The sequence below is a fragment of the Impatiens glandulifera genome, chromosome 7, assembly GCF_907164915.1.
Source record: "Impatiens glandulifera chromosome 7, dImpGla2.1, whole genome shotgun sequence".
Taxonomy (NCBI): domain Eukaryota; kingdom Viridiplantae; phylum Streptophyta; class Magnoliopsida; order Ericales; family Balsaminaceae; genus Impatiens; species Impatiens glandulifera.
This window is the reverse complement of record NC_061868.1, coordinates 40,431,291-40,446,694: the sequence shown is the minus strand read 5'-3', so window position 1 is coordinate 40,446,694 and position 15,404 is coordinate 40,431,291. Positions and strand designations below refer to the sequence as shown.

Genomic DNA, 15,404 nt, shown 5'->3' with positions numbered 1-15,404 from the left:
AATTTCTACTTTACATCTGATCCATTGATATGGTCAAATATTTTTGGTATTCATTTACAATAATTGTATGACTATTACTTTAAACAATAAAATTAATAATTTGCACCTTATTTAAAATAATTAATTTTTTTATCCTATCATATAAAATAAATTAAAAATTAAATTCTTAGGTGAAATCTTGCTCCAACTTATTTAGACAATCTATACAAGATCTCAAAAATCTTTATTTAGATTTTAAAGATAATCTTTTTAAAATTGTATTATCTCATAATCACTATTACAATTATGATTATTAAATTAAAAGTAATTTTAATTTTATTTATTATAAAAAATATATATATATAATTAAAGTAAAAGTATATGAAAAAGTTATTTTTTACTAAATTTGTACATAAAAATATTAACTTTTCTGCCAATGGATTTTTTTTAATTTTTTTCCCATTTTGATAAATACAATATAACAAAAAGGTACTAATTAAAATTTCAAAAAAATATTGTTGGTTGGTATACATCATAAAAGACCTTGTAAATAAAACCAATTAAAAAAAAGTAAGATTTAATATTTGAATTAAATATCAATTGTGAATTATCCTCAAATCAATATAGACTCAAACTTGTAATGCCCAAAGGGATGAATTTCCACTAGAAAGATTTAATATTTGAAAGATTTAATATTAAGATTTTTTTATGATAAAACATTGAAAGCAATATATTTTAATATATGTCCTTCCTAGGACAACCCAAATAAAACAAATTTGTAGCCATTTATGTTTGTTTTTTAATTTGCTACACCTATTTCATAACTGTCAATTAAAAACAATCAAATTAATTATATTACATATTACATTTAGTTAGGGTTTGAACCATTGTATGGTTACTGTTCATTTGAATCAAATTTCAGGAAAATAATTGAGACTATCAAGTTATAAATTAAAATTAATAATGATTTAGATTAAAAAAATTAAATGGTATGAGATTTGTTAATCAATTTTAATAATTATATAACTAATTTTTTCGTTCGTGTTTTACTGAAAAAACAATAAAAATATGTATCAAAGTTGTGACAATTTTATAAATTAATGTTATGTATAATAAAAAAATTTGTTAATTAAACAACAAATTGTCTAAATTTAATTAAAATGCTGTTATACATAAATATTTTTAAATAAATACTTTTGCTCTAACAATGATTTTTAAATGGGTTTATGTCCATGAAAAATTAAAATATATAAATATGCCCTTGAAGTAAATTCGTTTTGATATTAAACAAATTAACCCAAGTGAATATTATTAAAGAAACATTTAATTTGTAAGTTGTAGACTATAATATCAAAATTTATTTAAAAGATAAATATAGTCATTGTTAAAAAAGTGTAGGGTACTATTCTCATAAATGAAAAAGGGTATTATTGTCACAATGACATATTTATCTTTTACCCAAATAATAAATGTCCTACTTGTAAAATTGTAAAAAAATCTTCTTTTCTTTATTCTTTGTTATGGGATTTACATTTTCTTTTTAATTTTTAATTTTTTTTTTGTGACTAAAAATAATAATGTGAGTAGTATATAAAGAGGACTAGTGTTACATATAAGATGGTACTAGATAGATAACAAGAAAAAAAAATATGACTTCAAATAGAAACAGAGAAGATACTCCTGAATTCTCATTAGGTCAAGGACGACCTCAACCGGAACCGCCGCAACCATCGGAACCTCCGCAGCTACCGGAACCGCCGCAATCAACTGAACCTTCGCAACCACACAATCATCGCCACACTCCGTATCAATACAAAAAACTTGAAGAGTAAGAATATTTATGTCTCACATAGTACATACTCTTTTTTCGTTTTGTATCTCACGAGTTAATAAATGGAATTGCTCTATCAAATTTAGTTTCGATAGATCTAGATCTAGATCCGAATATTAACCATCTTTATGTTAACAAAATAAGAATCCTCTTTTGATAATTTCTTTAAAATGTGACATTTATCTATGTTGGATCTAAAATGTGTATATTTATACCATTTGTTTCTCAAAATGTATAATTGTCATTTTAAAATCATTGAAGTTTTACAAGGAGACTTTCAGATCAGACGACTTTAAACTCGTAAAACATAAAACATCTATATAATTATCAAATTTGATTGTTTTCCTTTGTTATAAATTAATTTTAATACCAATTTATATGAATAAGGAATTATATTTGCAATAATTTAATAATATTTTTTATTGAACATGAAGGCACTTCAAAAGATGTCGACACCCGAGCAATAGGGATCAGATGCTGATCGGAATGGAACTTGATCTCACACCGTTTCAAGTCAAATTTTGGTTCCAAAATAAGAGAACCATTATAAAGGTATAATCAACTCAACTTTTGTATAAATACATTTCATTAAATATGTGCTCTATCAATTTTCCCAATAACAATGATATATAACTTTATTCTTTTTATTATTTAAGTTGTTTCGCGTTTTTACATGTATATATATAATATAGGCGCAAAATGAAAGAATTGAAAGGTTGAATTTGCGAAAAGAGAATGAGAAGCTAAAATTTGAAAACTTGTCAATGAGAGAGGTTATGAAAGGTGGACCTTGCATTGCTTGTAAGGTTCTTAACCCCATTGATGTAAAGAAAAATGCCACCATACGACAACTTCAAGCCGAGAATTTGCGACTAAAGGAACAGGTTGGCCTTAATTTGAAATACTACAAATGATTTTTTTTTTAACAATATTCAATACTTTTTTGATTTTTTTTTGGCAAAGTGAGAAAATAAATATCATATTTTGTATCTTATAATTTGTTATAAAATTTTAACCTATATATTTTTTCAAATGTATTGTTACATGTGTACGATTAAGATTGAGAGGTTGAAAGTTTGTAATATTCTTGGGGGCTTGAGAATACCTAAACCGAGAAGCCCCAATGTACCACCACCTACGGTTGTTTCTTCGACGGATCAATTAGGAAATTCGTTAATGCAACTTATCAACTCTAACGTGGATTCTATGATTACAAGTATGAATCCACAGTTAGATTTCGAGACGAGGAGCATGATTCGAACAATTATATCGGCTAGGTATGAGCTAGTGAGCCTATTGCATACAAATGCTTTATGGCTGAAAGATATGATGACGGATGGAAAGTACATCATTAATAGGAGTGAATATGATGCAAAATTCTTGAAAACAAGTGCCCGAGAAAGCCAAAATCTTAGAGGATCGCGTACTCGCAAGGAATCATCTAAATATGAAGGAGTCTTAAGCATGAGTGCTATGGAAGTGGCCGAGATGTTAATGGATTCGGTTAGCCCATTATATCCCTTTTCTTTTTTCTTTTTTATAATCTTATAATACTACTTGTTTCACCTTCTATTCTTTTTTACAGAAAAAGAGGAGAGATCTTTTCCCTACCATCATAACAGAGGCCACCATGGTCCATGAGTATAAAAATCAAGCCACTCCTCGCCAAGTCGGGCCTATAAAACTGGTAAAAACAATTTGTAACATCGGTTGTGAGACTAAAAGACTTGGCAATATTGAAATGTTTGTTTGAATGCATGCATGCAGGTTTATGAGCAGATGCATTTATTGACCCCATTTTTTACTCCAAGAGAGTTTTGCTTTGTCCGAATCTGTGAAAAGGTCCTTAAAGGAGTTTGGCTAATAGTGGAGGTCTCTCATGATTTTCTCGTCAATAAATGTCAAGTCAATTCTCCCGCTCGTGCATGGAGGCTTCCTTCTGGCTGTCTAATCAAGGATGTCTCTCCTGGAGTCTCTCATGTAAGTACACTATTAAACAAGATTATTTGAAAATGAAATGATTCTCATTTAATGTTGTAATTGGTAGGTGACCTGGATTGAACATGTAGAAATAGATGACAAGGTCTCAATTCATCATCTCTATAAAGATGTTATCTTACGTGGATTGGCCTTCAGGGCAGATAGATGGGTTCAAATACTATCGAGGTCCTGCCATAGAATTGGTTCTTTTAAGAATGACTCGCAAAACCAATTTTTTTGCACTCAACAAGCCATGGGAGATGGTATGTATCGATCTTTATCTCATTTCCTTAGATCTCTTTTTAAAACAGGACGACATTTGGTTTACACTATATATCTCTATCGTTCTTTAGTGATGGGTGCGATGAGGCCAGAGGATAAAGAATGCCTAATGAGGATAACCGGCAAGATGGTGAAGAGTTTATGCACCAATATGACCATGAAAAACAACATTGACATGCCTGAACTTAGAGATACTGGGATTTTTCTCTCTTTATGCCAAGGTGAAGAAATCGATAATGACACATCCAATGGCGTAGTTGTCATTGCAACTACCTCATTTTGGCTACCCGCTTCATTTGAAGCGGTTCTTGATTTCTTAAGAAATGCTAACCAAAGAGCTAAGGTACTATTGTTTGTTTAATTTGTGTTTTTGTTGTTTTTTGGCACACTTATAATAGTACTAATTCAAAATTATTATTTTTAGTGGGATATTTTTTGCAATGGAAGACCAGGGAAGGAGATTGCTAACATTACTTTTGGAGATCAACTAGATAATTCAATCTCTATGATCCAGGTATTTAATTATAATAAGAATATGTAACACTTTTGTTTGGATGAAATGAAATAGATTAAATGACACAATTAAATATTGCAGCCTTTTATTGAAAATGCGGACAAAGTGATTCTGGTTCAAGAGATTCTAGTGGATCCTCTTGGTGCGGTTGTAGTCTATGCTCCACATGAAATGGAAGACTTGAACGGGAAACTACATGGTTCATTGTCGAGGAGCGTACTTCCATCAGGTTTTTTCATCTCTAAAGATGGAAACCCTCTAAACATGCATGTTGATTTTGGAAGAGCCTCTACTTCTACTCATGTTGTACCACCTGGGGCCAATGGTTCGCTCGTTACTGTGGCTTTTCAAGTTGTGTCTTTATCTCGGGAAATCGAGATGGATTTCGTCAAGGTTTTCACTTCTCTTGTTACTTCTACTGTTGACAACATCAAGTTAGCCTTCGATTGCCCCAACTCCAACGTGTGATCATGACGCCCAATGCTTTGGTTTTTTTTATCTATTTTTATTATTAATTTTGAACTTATGTTTTGTAGACTTGACTATTTTCTTTTCATTTTTGTTATTATGCAAACTTGATTGTTGTTGAACTTAAATACTTTATGCATTTTAATGGGTGCTTATGAAGCATGTTATGGATCATATTTTTTGAGGTTTTTTTTATTGTTTATTTTATAGGCTCTTATGTTTTTTTTGGCTCCATGGAGATTAATTTTCAGGTTGGAGGGAATTTTTTTTTTTATCTTCTTTCAAACTCATCTATTTAAAATAATCAATAAACTCTAGGAAATTAGTTTTTTTTAATTCAAATAAAGATTTTATCCTAAGCCCAGATAAAACTCATAAATACCTATGATCAAACAAACTCTTAGTATAATTTTTAACTTTATAGTCCATTTTACAACTTTTTTTTCTTAAATGCATTTTCTTGAAAAGTTGTAGAGAGTGAAATACAAAAAATGGGGCGGTCTAAAGAGATTTTCTTGAAATGGTTTATCAAATCTAGCTTCGACCGACTGGTTGTAACGTTTAGAGACATCTCTCTACTATGTGGAAGTCTTTCTGTGGGCAATGCAAATTTTCGGTAGGCAATGTCTCATCAATTAGCTTCTGGAGTGATATTTAACGTAGTGTCAGAAGTCTTGCATTGTCATTCTCATCCCTCTATTTAGAAATATATTTTTCTCCTATTAGAAATAGAGTTCGAGAAAAAAATATTAGACATATCAATATTAACCTGCAATCTAAAGCATGCTCCGAACAACAATAAAATATCACACAAATGTTTGACATTTTTGTGTGTGGCATGTATCATGCACAATGTATAGTCAACAAAGAGCATATGAGAAATGACAAAAAGGAGACATCCTTATCCCGCAAACCACTCATCTAATGAGACCCGCTTGTTCGCGAATTTGAACATTCTAGAAAATGCTTACTGATAATAACGGATAAAAATTGACACAACGAGTCACCTTGTTTAATACCTCTTAACAAAAAAATTATTTAGGACTTCCATTCACAATCCTATAGAATTTGACCGTCGAAACACATAATTTAATCCAATCAATCCATTTTTCCCCATTTTTGTTTTACCCGTGACATCAAATAAAAATTCTCTTCACGTTATCATATATTTTCAATACCCACGTAACTTATTCTCAAATTGGTTATTGAGAAATCAGAATAATTTTCTTTTTATGGAAATATGTCGGTTGTTCGTGGCACTCCACTCATGAAACAAGAAAACAATTTTAATTTTTAATTAATTAATTTATTTTAATTTATATCGATCGGTGAAATTCAATGTTTAGGAAACCGCATTTTCTCCCATTTTAGATTTGAGTGTTATCCAAGTGATACTCATTTGGATGCAGGATCTAGGGTTTTAAGGAAATCTTTCCAGTTTATCTCTGTAAAGATGATGGACAATCAACACCAGATAGGTTTATACTTCATTGATCTATGGAAGCAGAAGTTAAGCGTATCGACAGATATGGAAATTGAAGAGGAGAATCCTACGGAGCTTAACACTCTCAACATCGGTGGAGGATTCGCTAGCGTTTCCCACGACAAGCTCACGGTTAAGTACAACAACGTTCATTGCGGCGGATATGACGTTGGCGTTGTTCAGGCTAATCATCCTGCACCAGTCAAGCGATTTTTGTATTACTTCGAGATGTCTGTTCAGAATGCAGGTGCTAGAGGCCTCGTTTCTATCGGATTCACCACTAAAGATTTCACAATGTGTAAACAACCGGGGTGAGCTAACATATATGTCTCTTAATGTGGTTTCAAATGTCTGGAAGAACTAACAGTATTTCTATTTGTTATGATATGATGAACTTTAATCATGAAGTATTAGCATGTGAATTTGCGGATTCTATTCTAAACGTCAAGTTTTCTAGAAAGATAACAAGTCATAATGAATAGAAAATGTGTAATATGAGTCATATAGTGTCGACTTAGCAGCATTGGGATGTGTATTTGTTGCAAGGGGGTAGTTATTTTATAGAATTGGATGATCGGGTTGATTCCAGGCTGGGGAAGATCGATATAGGGTTATATTAATATACATTCTCCTTATGAGAAGGATTCATTCAATGTATCTACTATCTAGTATCTAAATAGCTTCGCTTCAGATAACTACTGCGAACCTTGGTTAATTTTGTCTATGGTACTAGAAAATGAAACCCTAGAATCGTATATCTCTGCAAAGCGTAAATGTGTTCATAATACAAATCTTATTCGAACTGTTTTTTTTTCATCGTAAGCTTGTGATTGGTTTTTGACGCGTCAAGTAGGGGAAAACAATTATTAATTGTTGGTACCAAAACTAAAGTAGCTGATTCAGTAGCATGGGCTGCAATAAGGGCTCGTTTATATTCTTGAAGTTATAGTTGAACCTACTAATAGCTTAAGCTATTATCTAGTGGGCTTGGCAATTCAGATCAAGTAAAAATCTTCTCTATTCCCTCCATGCTTGTAAGGGAGGTGAACATAAGAAAAATATCCATACATTTTAGAAGTTGTGGAATGAATGGTTACAAGATCCAAACCCATGTCCTTCTGGAACTAAAGATCTCTACCATTTCAATGAAAAATATTTTCTATTTGGTGATGGTTCTAAGGATAGTATCAGTCTAATTATTTCATCATTTTTGTTGTAATGACAGCTGGGAAGTAAATAGTTATGGATATCATGGCGATGATGGACTACTATATCGTGGTCACGGAAAGGGGGAAACATTTGGTCCTACGTATACAGCTGGTGATACTGTTGGCAGTGGAATTAACTATGCTACCAAGGAGTTATTTTTCACGTAAGAAAAACCTAGTTTTTCAATAGAGAGAGACCTCATTTTTTTACAGTTTTATTGCCAATGATCTTGATTTGAAACCACTTAGTTTTTTTGTAGACCGGTAATGTTCAACGTGCTCAATTCTTATTTGTTTGTGTTCAGCAAAAATGGGGTGGTCGTAGGATCAGTGCACAAGGATGTGATGAGTCCATTATTCCCCACAGTTGCTGTCCATAGCCTCAATGAGGAGTATGTGCTGCCCTTAATTCCTTATTGAAGTTCTAATCTATGTGTTTGAATGCAAAGCTTTTCATCATTCCTTTGAAATGTCAGGTTCTGTTAATTATTTGAAATGTCATTCAGCTATTGCATACATAATATCAGAACCATAAAATGGTTCTCTAAACAAACCAGATAGTGTTGCAAATCTACCAATTATCTAAGTTGGTGTTATGATCTCAATTGTGTAAATTGACTTTCTATGTTGTTAGTTTTATAAGGTTACATATAATTATTACCTTTAACTTAATCAGAATCTGTCCAAGAATGATGAGGTCTTGGTTAGGTGATTTGGAGCCATCCTAATCAATGTGAGCATTAATAAGCAGCAATTTTATTTTATTTTCTCTTTCTAAAGAATACATAGTTATGTTTCTTTGGTAAACAATACATAGTTATGTTAGTGAATACTGAATATTGATAACTAAAGAAAAGGCTGCTTACATCTGTGTCAACTGTCAAGTAAACCTTTTTAAAATCTTAATTATTGAGCACTACCTTTCTTACTAAAAATTAATGTTCTCATTTCTCACGATACTTGGAAGTAAACGAAAAGTTCTTGTAGATATGGGAACAATAGAAAAAATAAAATTCTAGTTTGCTTCCATATTCTTTTCCCACATTGTTATAGTACTCTGTATTTTTCATTTAATCGGTTATTTTATGTCATGAGTTTTATACAAGTGATGAAATAATCCATAGAAGTTTGCATGGGATGGGATTTTTTTATCATTGTTTCTGTTTCGCTTTTCGCTTTCCCCCTCCACCCGTACTTGTAAAATTTGAATGCTCTTAGTGAAAAGTTGTTCTTCAAAAAGAAAAAGAAAGAGAAACAATCCATAGAAGTGATGAAATGACCCGTGATCTAATTCTAATAAATGGAGTACTCATGTTGATAGTGATCTAATATAAAATGAAAAGGATCACAAATGCAATGAAATGTTGACCACACATTACTTAACATTTAAGAACTATTACTAAGCTTTAATGTGCCTTTTCCTCTGAACTGTAAGTATTTGATATTTGTACTATGTGACATGCATTCTATGTAATTGTTGTTGTCAGAAATCTTTTTCTTTTTGAAGAGCAATACCTCTTTCCAGTAAGTTGATGGTGTTTTTTTTATGCCACAGAATCACTGTCAACTTTGGAAAACAGCCATTTGTCTTTGATATAAAGGTGAGATATTTAGCCCATTCTGAAGCTAGCAGAAGCTTGTGCTTTTAGTCAACATGCTAACAATGATAACTTAGTTTTAAATGAAATCTAATTACTCTTAATTCAAGATAAATACTCATGTAGATCAACATTATAGTAAATTATTTCTATATAAACAAAATTTTCCTTCAAATATACTTCATTGGAACTTCATGAAAAGAACTCATAAAAATCAACATTGTAGTCGAGTAAACTGATTCTCAGTGAAAGCAGAGGCAGAAAAATCAACTGTGGTTTAAGTTTCAAGAGTTTTGACTATTATTGATTTGTCATTGCCATGCTAGTATTTTTTCGTAGAAAGGATTATTGGTGCTCATACGAAACATAGATGGTCAAGAATTTTGTGACTCATGGAGCTGTAACAATTTTAACTCATGTTACCATAATGAATTGATAATACTATTTCTTGCTGTCTTCTGTTAGGCATTTGAAACTCAGGAAAGAGCAAAGCAACAGATGACAGTTGACAAAGTATATTTGGAGCAAGATGTTAGTTATGGGTAAGTTATTGTTTTAAGCTTTTTCTGGACTCATCTGCTCCCCTAAATATTAGTTATGACAAAAAATTCTTAGCGTGGGTTTGAACAATGATAAGGTGTAACGTTATAAACGTTTCTTAGAAGGAGATTAGACTGAGAATGAACACAAGAGAGGATGAGACCTTGAAGACGAAAGTGCGACTTAGATTGAAAATATGGAGAGAATACATACTTAATTCTTTCTACGCATAAGCATCTAGTGTGCTGCCTCTACCCTTTTTAAAGGCCTAGCCCTAACAACTTTGGCCAGGTCACTCTACTACAACCAAGAATAACAAAATACAATTAAGTTACAATGGAAATAATCAACTATTGCTAGCCTCTATGTCTCTTTCCATGTTCTGCATATGTTTAAACCATGACATAAGGTCATGATAAAGCATTTGAATACCGAAGGAACCCTTAGCACTAGTGGTTTTGCACAAAAAAGAAAAAGAAAAAACATTTTAAAACTAGGCCTCACAGTTGTTGAAAGTTATAGGAACCAATTAAAGGGTATTCCATCCCAAGATTCACATGTATTGCAGTTGTTCTTACTTTTTTGAGCAAGAGTAACCTGTAACCATTTTTATTTCTTTTGGGTCTAAGTGAGGGAGGTGCAACTAGTTGATTTTAGAGAATGCACATACCTTTTCCGTCTATACGTTCTACCAAAATTTTCATGTTTTGGCTATATCCTTGTTTCCATAAGGGCTAACATGATTTTCTTTACTCATCTCCAAGTGAACATGTTATCTGAGTCCACAAATATCCTTTTTGTGAACATTGGAAACAATTTCATACTCATAAATCAACCACAATCATTCATGAACCTTCTTCTTGTTAGTATCAGTTCACATATATTATCGATTATCTTGTTCTGACTCTTTTTTATTTAAAAAAAAAAAAGACTTGTTCTGACTCTTATTTACAATAAAATATTGATGTTGATATATTCTTTTATTGTTAATGTTTATAGGATGTGTATCCATTTGTTGTATATATCAGTGTTTTGTAACATGCATTAAACTCTTTCATACTTAGATTCATTGCATATAGTATATAAGGAACTTATTATCCTTGCATACACTATTTTAAGATATGGTTTTAAATGATAAAAGAGTTCCACCAAAATTTGTAGGAGAAATTGACTAGAAAATAGCTATTAAACCCTCAATGCTCTAGCCTCAAGGTGATAGAGTGCTGGTCTACAAGAAAGCATGAAATAAACAAAATGTATATAGTGTAAATAAAAAAGACGCTTAGAGAGAAATGTGGCAAAAGTATGAACATACATGTGAAATAGTAAATTTGTTATATATTAGCAAGAAGATAAATAAAGTAAATTGAGGTGGCTTGGTCATGGTGAAAAGGAGAATTTCTAGATCCAAAATGTGATAGCCTGCAGATGCCTAGGGGATGAGCAGACAATAATTCATTGTTATTCTATATGTAGCTAGAAGAGTAGTTCTCAATGTTAGTATGGAAATGTTCCATGATTGGAGAAATAGAATTCATGATGCAAACCAATTCTTAATCAGAAAAAGTCTGGGTTGAATTTGGTTGAGAAATCCATTTCATATTCAAATCTCATGCTGAAGTTTCTAGCATCAATATTTTGATTCTCTTGTTTTTTTGAAGATGCATCCAGTAGCTCTGAGTACTTAAGCTCTTGCTGCAGTGATGCACTAACTTATATTATAGTTGTTTGGATTAAAATATATGTTCACCATTACTAATTAGCTTTTATGATTATCAGGATAGTCCGCTCCTATTTAGTACACTATGGCTATGAAGATACTTTGAGTCTGCTTGACTTGGCTAGCGTAAGTTCTCTTCCTCCCATAATGTCTCCTCCCGTATCACCGATTCAAAGAAATGGCTTCAATGGTGACAATGAATATGCTTTATTCCAAAGAAGAGTCCTCCGGCAGGTATATATCTATTGCCAGTATTTAGTTGTCGTTGTGTGGTAAGGTGAAAAAATGTTTGATAGTTTAGGTTGGATAGAATTTCTGTTCTTCCTACACAGCTGACAATTAGGGAATTTCTTCTTGCTTATATTAGGCCTTGTCTGGGTAAAAATTGATTCTCCAAAAAATCCACTTCTCCTAAAAACATTTTTGTCGAATGATATTATTTTGATCCCAAATTTGATTTATTATGAAACTAGTAGTCTAATAAGACTAGTTATCCAACCATTTATTTCTTTTTTCAATTTTGTAAAAAATAAATAAATACATATTTTCAATATCAAAATCCACCTCTCCCCAAAAAATCCAAAGCTAATAACCTCTTTCTATCTTTTTATATTTATCTTGTTATGATTATTTTCTCTTTCTGACCCTTGACAAGTATAAGCAATGCTTCATCATGAATGCTTTGGTCCTGTTGATTTTTTTAAAAATGTTAACGCTTGTATTAAAAGAGTCGTCGCAAAAACGACTTCTAATAATAACATTGTTTATATCATGTCTTGAGTATGTAACTTGACATGTTGTTCATTGAACAACTCAACCATCAATCCCCACTAAATGGGTTGGTTGTTGATTTCTTTCATTGCTTTGTATGTATTTCTTATATGCAAGGGAAACAATTTTGACTAATATTACCTATCTATGAAGTTAATCAAGAATGGTGACATTGATGATGCATTTCGAAGACTTCGTGATTGGTATCCCACTGTTTTTCAGGTTGGAAATCCCAGGTTTTGTCTGTCTTGTTAGTTCATTTTACTATTATCTACAATTTTTGTATCTGGAAACATAACTTTATATATCATTTTTGTCCAGTGCTAGCCTATTTAAAATATTATTTTAATTGAAGTCCATGTACCGTTTTCTCTGATTAAAACATACAATTTCCTTTTCATTGTATAACTGTTATTTTGTAGGAAACAACGACATATATTGACTTGTATATCATTGTTTATATGTTCCTTTTTAGTAATGGGTGTTACTGTTCGATTCTCAATGCCTTGCATTCTATACCCAACCCAATTAGACCTCCATTCATGTGTATCCATTCTGGTTGAGTTATACAAAGTATACATGTTACATGGGTCAATATTAATTCTTCTAAACATTTCCTTAACATTTTAAGTTACCCATCTATGGTATAAATGAACAGAAAAGCTATATGAACACCATTTTGAGACAATATGTTCATGTATGACTTCTAACAACTGACCATTTAATTAGATGCAAATTTTTTAGCAACATATAGTTATTTGAAGTTGGCATCCAGATTGAATATGCTGCATATAATATAATTATTGACAAGTTTATATCTTACTTTGCTTTTGAGTTTTGACATATGTTTGACTAAGGAGTCTGTCTACTGCTATACCATAATAATATTCATATATATATTAAATGTTCATGTAATCTTTAATTTGTTGAAGTCATGAAGCTAAAATCAAGTCAACTTAAAATTCAAAGTTGTGATAAGAAGTCAAAATACTTAATGTCTAGCTTTATTGAACCACACATAATTCAGGTATTTTGGTTATTGATGCCTGCAATGTTGAGAGGATGAGCTTTCACGAGTTATGTGGCTTTAGTAGATTGATGAATAACCCTACTTTCTAGTAGCATTGGAATATATATTTAGAATTATGATCAATATTGATCTCTGCTGCAATCTTCATTTATTTTACTATGGGTTGTGTTTGTCTTTGTAACATCACTTATTCTGGCTATGTGCTGTAAAGTACTCATTTTGTTGGTGGCTTATGTTCTTTTTGTTACTGGATTCACAATTTGACAGCATCTGCTAGTTTTAGCATTGTCGTCATTACCATCAAAACGGTCATTCCTGGATTATGCACTCGAGTGGCGAACATAATACTTTTCTTTGATGCTTTATTCTTTCAGATCCCATGTTTGTGTGCTAATTGGATTTGTGACAGCAGGATGGCAGTTCAATTGCATGCTTTCTTCTTCAGTGTCAAAAGTTTATTGAACTCGTTCGGGTAAATTGCCATCTCCTTGGGCTTGTTTTTTCTTTCAGTTATATTTATAAGCTACCTATGGAATGGAAAGTATTTATCAAATCAAAGAGAAAGAAAAAAATTTAGGTGTAGATGCTTGCATTTATGTTGCAAGTGCCAGTGAATCTAACCAATGTTTCAAATTGAATTTTTTAAGCAGTTTAAATCAAACAAAAATCTCTTCTCCTTTTTGTATCAGCATATTACATGCAGAATTCTAGATGACGGCCTTTGTCACTGCTTCTCATTTAGGCTTCCTTTGTCAAGACATAATATAGTCCAATTTTTAAAATGCGAGACATCATATAATCTTACAAAAATTGTTATTTCTTTTATATTTGAAAACTAGACCTGAAAAGCCTTGTAGTATATATGTATGTTGTGGGGATAATAGGAAATTTCATCTATGTTACATATGATTTTCTGAGAAAGAAAATTGGAGGATCTTTTTTTAGCTGTGAGAAACAGACTGTTTTTGTATTTTTTTTATTTAAATTGCAATGCCTTTTTTAATGTGCTTTAGGGATATACATTAATTATATATATAGGTACATGTTTGTCTATACACATTCTCAAAAACCTCAAAAGAAAACCAGGAAAATATGTTTTTATGCTTTATTAATTGATTGGTCATCAGCAATTATTATTCAGGAACAGGAGGTTGCTGAATTATATTGTGTATTGGGTTTCTAGGTAGGAAAGGTGAGCGAAGCTATTATAAATGGAAGGAAAACATTTGATATGCAACCAAAGTTACCGGTTAATGTGGACGACCTAATTAAGGTACCAATGTATTTCTGAGCAGGATTTGTCTGTTAGCATGATTTGTATTCTTATTATGAAATATGTGATTTTGGGGTGTTAAAATGAGAATTGATAGGACTGTGCTGCTTTAGTGGCATACATCGAACCGGAGAAGTCAGTTGTTGGGTATCTTATGAAAGAGTCTCATCGTGAGTTTGTGGCGGATGCGATAAATGCACTGATATTGTCAACGAATCCGAAAGTGGATGGGGTGCAAGAGTGCTTGCATTCGTGTCTGGAGGGATTAATGAAACAGCTGGCTGCTTGTTACATGGAGAGGATGGCCTTAAATGAGAATCAAGGAGAAGCTTTTAACCTGACCCAGTTACTGGACAATTATTACAAGAAGGGTTAGTTATTTTGTATTCTTTTCATCACCATTGTTGTTGATATGCAGTTAGTCGGCAGGCGATTTTGATCTCCATTGCCGAAACTGGATATAACCCAGAAGAAGATATGATATGCCTAATACCCCCATTTTGAAGGTGCAATTTTCTTCACTTGTAAATTGTTTTGTTTGTTTCTTCGTTCAACTTTAAAAAGGTGATGGATATGGAAATTTCTTTCTTATATTCTATTAGCTAACTAAAAATGTATGATGAATCTCAACTTTGGTATTGTTTGCACTTGGATAAATGAATTTGTTTTAGGAAATAATGGGTCCTTTTTTTGTATCATGAATTTTGATTTGAATTATGTTTTTTGG

At 31.8% G+C, this 15,404-nt stretch overlaps 2 protein-coding genes across 4 annotated transcripts; both read left to right on the top strand.

Moving 5' to 3' along the window:
* The first annotated feature begins 2,574 nt into the window (after positions 1-2,574).
* LOC124909893 (homeobox-leucine zipper protein HDG11-like) lies at positions 2,575-5,054 on the top strand. The gene is made up of 8 exons (XM_047450523.1): positions 2,575-2,694; positions 2,870-3,313; positions 3,396-3,497; positions 3,578-3,790; positions 3,858-4,053; positions 4,144-4,415; positions 4,497-4,586; positions 4,668-5,054. Exons 1-8 carry the CDS (start codon positions 2,575-2,577, stop codon positions 5,052-5,054), a joined length of 1,824 nt encoding a protein of 607 aa, XP_047306479.1.
* Positions 5,055-6,397: 1,343 nt separating this feature from the next.
* Positions 6,398-15,322, top strand: LOC124910501 (ran-binding protein M homolog). Of its 3 annotated transcripts, none has more exons than XR_007096424.1 (10): positions 6,398-6,848; positions 7,763-7,909; positions 8,051-8,137; positions 9,301-9,346; positions 9,809-9,885; positions 11,663-11,837; positions 12,528-12,596; positions 13,779-13,876; positions 14,588-14,677; positions 14,775-14,823. XR_007096424.1 is itself a non-coding variant. In XM_047451146.1 (10 exons), the coding sequence occupies exons 1-10, from the start codon at positions 6,508-6,510 to the stop codon at positions 15,051-15,053; spliced, it is 1,371 nt and encodes a 456-aa protein (XP_047307102.1). In that variant the 5' UTR covers positions 6,398-6,507; the 3' UTR covers positions 15,054-15,322. The 3 variants fall into 3 exon arrangements, 2 of the variants coding, with proteins under 2 accessions (XP_047307102.1, XP_047307101.1); XM_047451146.1 differs by having other exon boundaries at positions 13,817-13,876; positions 14,775-15,322; XM_047451145.1 differs by having other exon boundaries at positions 13,814-13,876; positions 14,775-15,322.
* The last annotated feature ends 82 nt before the right edge of the window (positions 15,323-15,404 follow it).